Source organism: Anomaloglossus baeobatrachus, chromosome 7 (genome assembly GCF_048569485.1).
Source record: "Anomaloglossus baeobatrachus isolate aAnoBae1 chromosome 7, aAnoBae1.hap1, whole genome shotgun sequence".
In the NCBI taxonomy this organism is placed as follows: Eukaryota; Metazoa; Chordata; class Amphibia; order Anura; family Aromobatidae; genus Anomaloglossus; species Anomaloglossus baeobatrachus.
The window spans coordinates 276,297,544-276,306,704 of record NC_134359.1 but is presented as its reverse complement, the minus strand read 5'-3'; the positions used below and the strand labels follow the sequence as shown (position 1 = coordinate 276,306,704).

General features: G+C 48.8%; 1 protein-coding gene across 5 annotated transcripts in view; it reads left to right on the top strand.

Annotated features, from left to right (window-relative positions):
• The first annotated feature begins 289 nt into the window (after positions 1-289).
• The window catches only part of LOC142245448 (uncharacterized), a 138,772-nt gene continuing 129,900 nt past the window's right edge, over positions 290-9,161 (top strand). Inside the window, exon 1 of one of the 5 annotated variants that reach the window (XM_075318161.1) lies at positions 290-467. Coding sequence is in view for 2 of the 5 variants with exons in the window: in XM_075318163.1 (XP_075174278.1) it covers positions 3,236-3,284 (49 nt within the window). In the remaining 3 variants the exon portion in view is untranslated. Of the gene's footprint in view, positions 468-2,780; positions 2,841-3,111; positions 3,285-4,105; positions 4,505-9,161 lie in introns of those variants that run through there. The other 4 variants (XM_075318157.1, XM_075318163.1, XM_075318159.1 and 1 more) reach the window with 4 other exon arrangements.

Sequence of the window (9,161 nt, the reverse complement as noted above, 5' to 3'; positions counted from 1 at the left end):
CTATGTATCGCTTGAAACCACTGGGTTTGACCACACTGCTCTTGCTTTTTAGTGTTTTTAACATGCTCCTTTGCACTTTGTGTTCTTTGTACAAATAAAATTGCATTAGAAAACTATTCCAACTCTGGTATATGATTAGTATTCATTTTGAGTACTCTGGGGTAGTTTTAGTTGTTTTATTTCTGTGATTATATGCGACCTCATTGTAAAATATGACTTTGCATTACTATTATATATCATTTTATTTAATTTTTGCCTGTTCTGACACCACAGGGAGAGATAACTGACGACTCAAGACAGCTGCAGTCAGCAGAGCAGCCCCTCACCCTCCTCCAACAGCTGCACATACTGTACAGCCACATGGCAGAAGAGGAGAAAGAGACAGCAGGAAAAGAAGAGAGAAGAGGAAAGAAGGAAGATAAGGAGAGACAGCAGACAGAAGAGAGAGCTGACATTAGAGACAGGAGGTAAGAGAGAGTCAGGAGGTAAGAGAGAGTCAAGAGGGAAGAGAGAGAGACAGGAGGGAAGAGAGAGACAGGAGGGAAGAGAGAGACTGGAGGGAAGAGAGAGACTGGAGGGAAGAGTGAGACAGGAGGGAAGAGAGAGACAGGAGGGAAGAGGGAATGAAAGGAGGGAAGAGGGAGAGACAGGAGGGAAGAGAGAGACTGGAGAAAAGAGAGAGAGACAGGAGGGAAGAAAGAGAGACAGGAGGGAAGAGAGAGACTGGAGGGAAGAGAGAGAGACAGGAGGGAAGAGAGACAGGAGGGAAGAGGGAATGAAAGGAGGGAAGAGGGAGAGACAGGAGGGAAGAGAGAGAGACAGGAGAGAAGAGAGAGACAGGAGGGAAGAGAGAGACAGGAAGGAAGAGAGAGACTGGAGGGAAGAGAGAGAGACAGGAGGGAAGAGAGACAGGAGGGAAGAGAGAGACTGGAGGGAAGAGAGAGACACAAGGGAAGAGAGACAGGAGGGAAGAAAGAGTCAGGAGGAAAGAGAGAGACAGGAGGGAAGAGAGAGAGAGCGAGAGACAGGAGGGAAGAGAGAGAGATGGGAAGAGAGAGACAGGAGGGAAGAGAGAGAGACAGGAGGGAAGAGAGAGAGACAGGAGGGAAGAGAGAGACAGGAGGGAAGAGAGAGACAGGAGGGAAGAGAGAGAGACAGGAGGGAAGAGAGAGACAGGAGGGAAGAGAGAGAGACTGGAGGGAAGAGAGAGACTGGAGGGAAGAGAGAGAGACAGGAGGGAAGAGAGACAGATGGGAAGAGAGAGACAGGAGGGAAGAGAGAGACAGGAGGGAAGAGAGAGAGACAGGAGGGAAGAGAGAGACTGGAGGGAAGAGAGAGACAGGAGGGAAGAGAGAGAGACAGGAGGGAAGAGAGAGACTGGAGGGAAGAGAGAGACAGGAGGGAAGAGAGAGAGACAGGAGGGAAGAGAGAGACAGGAGGGAAGAGAGAGACAGGAGGGAAGAGAGAGACAGGAGGGAAGAGAGAGACAGGAGGGAAGAGAGAGAGACAGGAGGTAAGAGAGAGAGACAGGAGGGAAGAGAGAGACAGGAGGGAAGAGAGAGACAGGAGGGAAGAGAGACAGGAGGGAAGAGAGAGACAGGAGGGAAGAGAGAGACAGGAGGGAAGAGAGAGAGACAGGAGGGAAGAGAGAGACAGGAGGGAATAGAGAGACAGGAGGGAAGAGAGAGACAGGAGGGAAGAGAGAGAGACAGGAGGGAAGAGAGAGACAGGAGGGAAGAGAGAGACAGGAGGGAAGAGAGAGACAGGAGGGAAGAGAGAGACAGGAGGGAATAGAGAGACAGGAGGGAAGAGAGAGAGACAGGAGGGAAGAGAGAGACAGGAGGGAAGAGAGAGACAGGAGGGAAGAGAGAGACAGGAGGGAAGAGAGAGACAGGAGGGAAGAGAGAGACAGGAGTAAATTCCTGAATGTAGGGGGGAACGTGGTCTATGATATTACAACAACACGATGCACAATTCTGTGATCAGCAGTTTCCAGGCAATACACTTGTTTTTTCCTCCATGTTGCAGGTATCTTTACACTTTGGTTTGGTTCTGTTGCCGTGTGTAATCATTGTGTTATCTGTGACAATACATGGGACCAGAGGCGTACCGTCAATAGAGGCAGGCCACACCACTACTATGGGGCTCATGAGCTGGGGGGCCTGCGACGGCTGCCCGCGGTGTCAGCTTCAGCTTCGGGCACCCCCCGATCGCACTTGAAAGCAATGATGAGACCGAGCGCAGCGCTCCCTTCTCATCATTGTCTCGCTGGCGTCTGTGCTGTCTGACAGCTCGACACAGCACTGCGCCTGTAAGGGTATGTGCGCACGTTTCTTTTTTTGTGACCACAAAGATGTAGTGTTTTTTGGCCGCACAAAAACGCACCCGCGGTAAAAACGTATCTAAAAACCGTATGCGTTTTAAGCAGTTTTTGCTGCGTTTTGCTGCGTTTTTGTTCCTGCATTTTTTCTAATGCATTACATGGGTGAAAAACGCTGGAAATAGAGAAATAATTGATATGTTGCATCTTTTTGGTCACCACAAACGCACCTCAAACAAAACTGCACTGTGCGGACAGGAAAAATGAAATCTCATAGACTTTGCTGGGGAAGGAAGTGCATGCAGTTTTGAGGCCAAAAACGCACCCGAAAAATGTGCAAAAACACGGCAAAAAACGCAGTGTGCGCACATACCCTAATGGTTCGTGTGCTGCCTCGGTCATGTCACAGTTAACAGACACTGCCGTGTGACGTCACGCAGTGCACCCTGCACTGTAGCTTCTCGCCGGAGAGGATCTGTAATGGAGCCTGCAGGCCATACCGGAGACCAGCAGGGGGAAGGTAATAGCATCCCTAATATGTGTGTATGATTCTGTATATATAGTCTATTTATATGAGTGAGTATATATCTGTGTACGTGTGTGTGGGTGTGTGTGGGTGTGTGTATGTATATGTCTGTCTGTCTGGTGGGCAGTGTAGTGCATAATGAAACTGCCCCAGACTGGGCAGCAAGGGGTTAACCCCAATGCTGTTTTTGTCCAGCCCCCTCTGCCGTCCGGGCCCTGCTCTTCCTGTGTTTGGGAGGGGACACCGTCCCGGCCCCTCCCGATTTCCCAATCCCACCTATAGGGTGTAATTGCTACCTATGTATTGGGGTCCGGGGCGGTGTCCGGCCTCTTCCCCTGGTTTCCCAGGATCCGGCAGCAGCTCTGCCTGGTGGAAGCAGGAGAAACCCGATGGACCTTCACATCCTTGAGACGCTGCAGGCCCATGCGTGGCATGAAGGTTAGGGATGACTGGCTCATTTATTTGCAGAGCTCAGCTCTCCTCAGTCACAGCTAGGGGCTATGTTGCAGACAGCTGCAGCACCTGCCGGGGAAGTGTTTCTTCTCCTAGGTGCTTCCCTCGGGCCCTGCCCCACGTGCATCCCTGTTTTTCCTGCCCCTGCCTTTAGCACGGCAGGCAGGCTTTAATAAACACCTCACAACTGTTGCTCCCTCAGCCCCCTCCCTGTTGTTTTCACACAGCACAGTTTGCTGCACGCCCCCTTCATCTCCCCTGCAGCCCCAGCACGTCTAGTGCATTCGTATCACAGCAGTATTACTTTAACCCCCCATATACTGCCATGGACAATGACACCACTTCCTCTCCTGCAGGTTTTGGGCAGTGTGTCTGCTCACCAGCCTGCATCCCTGGCTCCCCCACCCCTAACCCCCCTCCTGTGCTGCATACCTGTGATGGTCTGCCACGTTCTCAATTAACCCTTGATGCCCAAGCTGTCCCCTTCTTCACATCCACAGCTACTTTCACAATGTCTAAATCCTTGCAGACCACAGGGGTCCTGCTTATGTCCTACCAGTTATCGGTCCAGCTTCCCCCCTGCGTTGGGCTATGTGCCCACGTGGCGTGTTTTCATGCAGTTACGCTGCGTTCTGCACCGCAGTGTGGCTGCATGCGTCCTGCGCCCCAGCACAATCTATGAAGATTGTGCATAATTCATGCCCACATGGTGTATTGGAGCGCAGCGCTTCGGCTACTGCCGGGGCGCTGCGTTCTGAGAAGTGATATGTCGCTTCTTTTGTGCGCTCTGCATGCAGCCCCCGCTCTGTCTATGGGGGGGGCTGCGTGCGGAGCGCATGAAATCGGCTTTTCAGTACGGACTGTTTCTGCGGCGGTTTGGGGCGCACGTGTGCTGTTCAGATCGCTGCGGAGATTTCTGTAGGGATAGAACGCAGCGTGGGCACATAGCCTTGCATCGGTCGGATCTGCACGATCAGCGTCGCTCGCCGGATTGGTGCAGGAGGCGCTTGAGGCATTCTTCACGGAACTTCTCCCGTACACACAGAAGCCGGCGTTCACACTCATCTGGTAGAAGTCGCCTTTTGAATTCCTTTTGAGGGCTCAAGCGTCTCGAGGGTGACTGGTGAGTGTGCACGAACATCTATGGTGCAGCCTACGAGGACACAGAGGAATTGGTCTGCTACTGAACAGCCCGGGGATGTGAGGTATGCCCCTTCCCACGTCAGCGGTGGTGTATCTACGGCGAATTCCCCAGAGATGGCATCCCCATCAACATCCGGTGTGTTCACGGAGGCTTGGGGGATTAAGGAATTACAGCTCCTTAAGGTGGCATTCTCCATCTTCATTGTTTGAGAGATCGGACGCTTCGAGGATGCCTGGCGGTCTTGTGCTGTCACGTCAGCGGTGGTGTTTTGATGGCTACTCCCCCTGTGATAGCATCATGTCGACTAAGTCACGTTTATCCAGTACTTATGATAAGAAACCCAGGGCACGAGAACGATTAGTAATTGGCTACAGGTTTTTCAGTCCTGGGTCAGAAACATCCCGACCGTGGTCCTGAAATGTTCATTTATCAATACCTAATTTATAGTTCCTATAAACTCACGGTGGTTATGGGTGTAGTTGGTATTATGAGAATTTTCAGCGTCGGCTTGCTCTTACACCCTGGCATTGGTTTGGGTGTCCAAGCCATGGATTTCTGGCTTAGGTTAATGACCGTACAGAAGCCAGTATACCACTTTTCAATCCACGGCCACTGTGCCGGGAGCTTCACAAGGTCCAGCCATGGTGGCCGTGCGCCGCCCAGGAGCGTGTTGGTTGTTTAATGATTGACACTTCCGGTTCTTTGGGTTATGCAATACTAGCACGAGTGTTCTGCTTGCTGCGGAGCCATTTGGCTGTTAGATGCACTCACTCTCCTTCCAAGGTCCTCGGTAAAAATGGTACAAATGTCTCAGACGACCCCGGTAAAGGTATCAGAGATGCCCCTTGTGGCTTGACAACTATCCCAATAAGGATGTGGCTGGTTATATCAGTTTTGTATTTTTTCTTTCACTTTATTTATTTTATTTAATTTTTCTAATTGCTCCCTTATTGTCGCTAAAAGGAACGGAACCGGGTAAATTTCAATTGATACACCACCTTCTGTATTTCACCCACACGGCGGGTCTGTTAATCATGGTATCCCTCCTGAGTAAGCTTTGATTTCTGTGTCTTTCCACAGTGTAATTTCTCTTATACGGGAGTTCGGACGCAGTGCACTTTTGCTTAATCTGATATCGAATCTGTGTTTTGTCCGTTACCTGTTCATCCGTACTGTTCCATAGTTTGGGTTGTTGCATGTAGGGCAATTTTTGTTGCGATTCTTTACTTCCCATGGGATGCTTTATGTCATTCCATTATTTTGAACTCTTCAGTTCATTTCTTCAATGGGTGCGGTGGTGTGAGACGGTCTCAAAATTTGTCACTCACTACTTGAGGATTTTCTTTAATTGCTCTAGTCACTTCGATGAATGCAAACAATTTTTGACATTTTTTCAGTTTATATTGAGTTTGTTGTCCCTTTGCCCCCAAACAAACGTAGGGCACGAAAGATTCAGACCCTGTTTCAATTGAGTGTGGGTTTTGTTTTTGTACGGTGCAGCTTAAAGGGATTTTCTACATACCATGAAAATACATTCACTTTGTCTAATTGGTAATTCTGTTGGACAATTTTGTTGCTTATGTGATGTTATATTACTGAACGGCAGCATTAGAGAGGTCAGAATTACAGTCCGAGCTAATTAGAATTACAGGCATAGTATAGTTATAAGTATTTGTGTCTTTACAGGAAAGTTACATTGCGCCAAATGCAGTTCACCGCCTCTCATTGTCCACTAGGGGCGCTTCACCCTGACCACAGGATTATTGTGTCCACCAGAGGGGCGCTTCACCCTGACCACAGGATTATTGTGTCCACCAGAGGGGCGCTTCACCCTGACCACAGGATTACGTATTACTTCTGACTCACTGATTTGGTCTCAATTCCTTTTCACCTTTAATGAGTGTATGTTCAACATGTGTTCTGTGGTGTCTAGCCAGGTTTTATTTTTGCTCACCAATGCGTCTTTTTCCTGATGGTTTTAGCGCTGTTTTTGGCAATCAGTGGTGCCGGGGCACCTGGCCCTCACCGTGTTAACTTTTTGTTTTACTGCTAATTTTTCCCTTTCAGAATTGTTCCCTATTGTCATTGCTGTGGAGTTTTGGCACAAGTCACTAGCCAACTGTAATATTTTGTGTGATGTTACACTGCATACAATACACATTTGGATCCGAGCATGGGCTACGGGTTCTCAGAGTAATGCTCCATATTGATTGTCTCGTTTCTGTTTGCAGGATTTTTCAGCTGGTACCCAATGCCAGCCCGGTGGGTTGCCATTGCCACACCGCTGCGAGATCTTGTCGGGACCAACTCCTGACAGAGATTAGGACTTCAGACCCCCCTTCAAAGTGGCAACTTTATGGATAGGCGTGAAACAGTGCTTAGGTATAGGTATGCTGGTAGCTGGTCCCTCAGTTCTGATAACTTTACCTGTTCGGAGGTTACCCTCTAATATTTGATGCACCTTTATAACTTTGGTTCTTTCGCCTCTGTAGCCCAGAAGCATTAATTTGTATTTTGTTTCATTTTTTGAGGGGATGTTCTACGTTACTAAATCTTGTTATTTGCAAATCCCTTTAATGGCTGGTTTAAGTCCCACCAATCCATAGATAAGAGGCATCCCAATTTTTTACCTGATGCTTCTTCAGTTAATCGACTATGCAGGCTGTTTGTTCAATCCCACGGGAGATATCCCTGTTGTCCACAACCTTTAACTTGGCCTTTCTGGGCCCTCAGAGTCAGCGAACTCGCCACACCGTCCAAGAATAGTTTTGTTGCCTTCAATTGTGTGCCATACTACTTATTGACCCTTCATGCGTATCCGCATTCAGGAGCCCAAACTGACCAAGTGGCCAGAGATTCTGGGATTAGACTGTTCCTTCCCCTGGCCCTACCTGCCCTTTGCGTTTGATGGAATTTTCGTTTGTCGGTCTACTGGTACCTCACTGTTAGTTTATTAGGATGGTTCCCCCCTTACTAGATACCAGTTTACCGCCCCTTTTTTTCGGTGCTGCCTCACCGCTTGCCGTTTTTTCACCCCCTGATCACTTTGGGACTCATTCCTTTTCATTGTGGCAGCCACTGAGGCTGCCAGGGCGGGCTTTATCAGACTCTGATATACAGTGCATATTGGTAAATTGCGCTCTGCTTTTTTTTGTCAGATATGCATCGCACGATTTATTGCAGGAAGTAACCAATTTTATAGCACATTTACTTTAATTTCTTTAAAGGTTCGGCATTGCTATAAAAAAAAAAAAAAAAAAAAAAAAGGTTTTTGGATTGTTGGCCATTTCTACGTGTTTTGGGCTGTTCAGAGAGCTGGTAACAGTCGCAATCTTGGATTCTACTCTGTCGAACTGCTTAGTGGTTGGGTTCGAGGCCTGAGATGGCTCAGGTCTTGTTGGAGGTGGTTGCCATCAGCAGGCAGTTGTCTGCTCCGATGATTTTAGTTGGAAGGTGACAACCGAAGGTTAATGCTTCAAGATGGTGTGCTCTTGGCAGATATCGGTCTGGATACAATTTTATCTATGATCCAGGGCGGCCTGGAGCAAGCCTTTTTTCCAAATGGTGGGGGTCGGAGTTCAGTTTGAGACTGGTCTCCTCCTTGGCATGTGTCAACAGCATTCTGGTGAGAGAGCGGAAGTCCTTGGTCCTGTGGTAGAGTGTCCCTTCTCACCTGGAGTCAAGTTATGTTTTACAAGTTCTAAAGAGTTTGAAAAAAGTTTATAAAATATGTTTTACAAGTTTTAATGAGTTTGGAAAAGTTTGTAAAATAATAATATATCAGTAAAGCTGTGACCGATATCTGCCAACAAAATGGTGTCTGTCTTTATTTCATTAGGACGGGCCTTTATTTGGATGCAACGGTTCTTTGTTTTTGTCTGTGCAGTCTATGTATTTGTGCCTGTATTTGTGTTCAGTGTGCATGTATGTGCCTACATGTGTGTCCATGTACACACACACACCACATACACACACCACATACAGTGTGTGCAGGCTTGTCTATGGTTTGTCTATGTATGTGTGTGTCTGTGCATGTGTTTGCCTGTCTGGATGTCTACATATGGTTGTGTGTGTGTGTTTGTGTGCGTGCATGTGGGTATCTATGTGTGCATGCGTCTGTCTGTGTGGTTATCTATGTGTGTTTTTCTGTGTGAATATGTGACTCGCCCACCCCAGGGCTATGGGACACCCGGTGCCGGGCTGGACTAGTCCGGGGGACGTCAGTGGTGGCTGGGCCCGACTCCGTACCCTGGTGGGGTCAATTAATATGGCTTCAGAGGGGGTGATTATTAAAGTTTATATTCGTGATGCCACCTGTGGTTTGCGGCTATTAAGCCGCCGCTGCTGTATGGGGCTTCCGGGGTGATGGAACGGCAACAATGGTGGTACTGCTCCCCACAGGTGGAGCTGGAACCCGTGGCAACAGTTGGGCTTGTAAGTTTCGATGTAGTGCCGGCGGAATAACTGAGGCCACTCCAGAGGGTGCAATTTCAAGGTGTTTACTCACAGTTCCTGGTAGGTGCACACTGGTGCCTCTGGACTGCTGAGACCCACTGTCAGGGACCTCCGCCGATCCTGGGTAGATCTGGGGGCAAAAGCCGGTACACCCCTCTATATGTTCCTTTCTTCAGCTGTCTCCTTAAGCCTTGCCCTTGTTGGCTGAACCTGGCTCGGCCTCCACTACAGCCTCTGGGCTTGAAGCTTGCCTGTCGGTAATT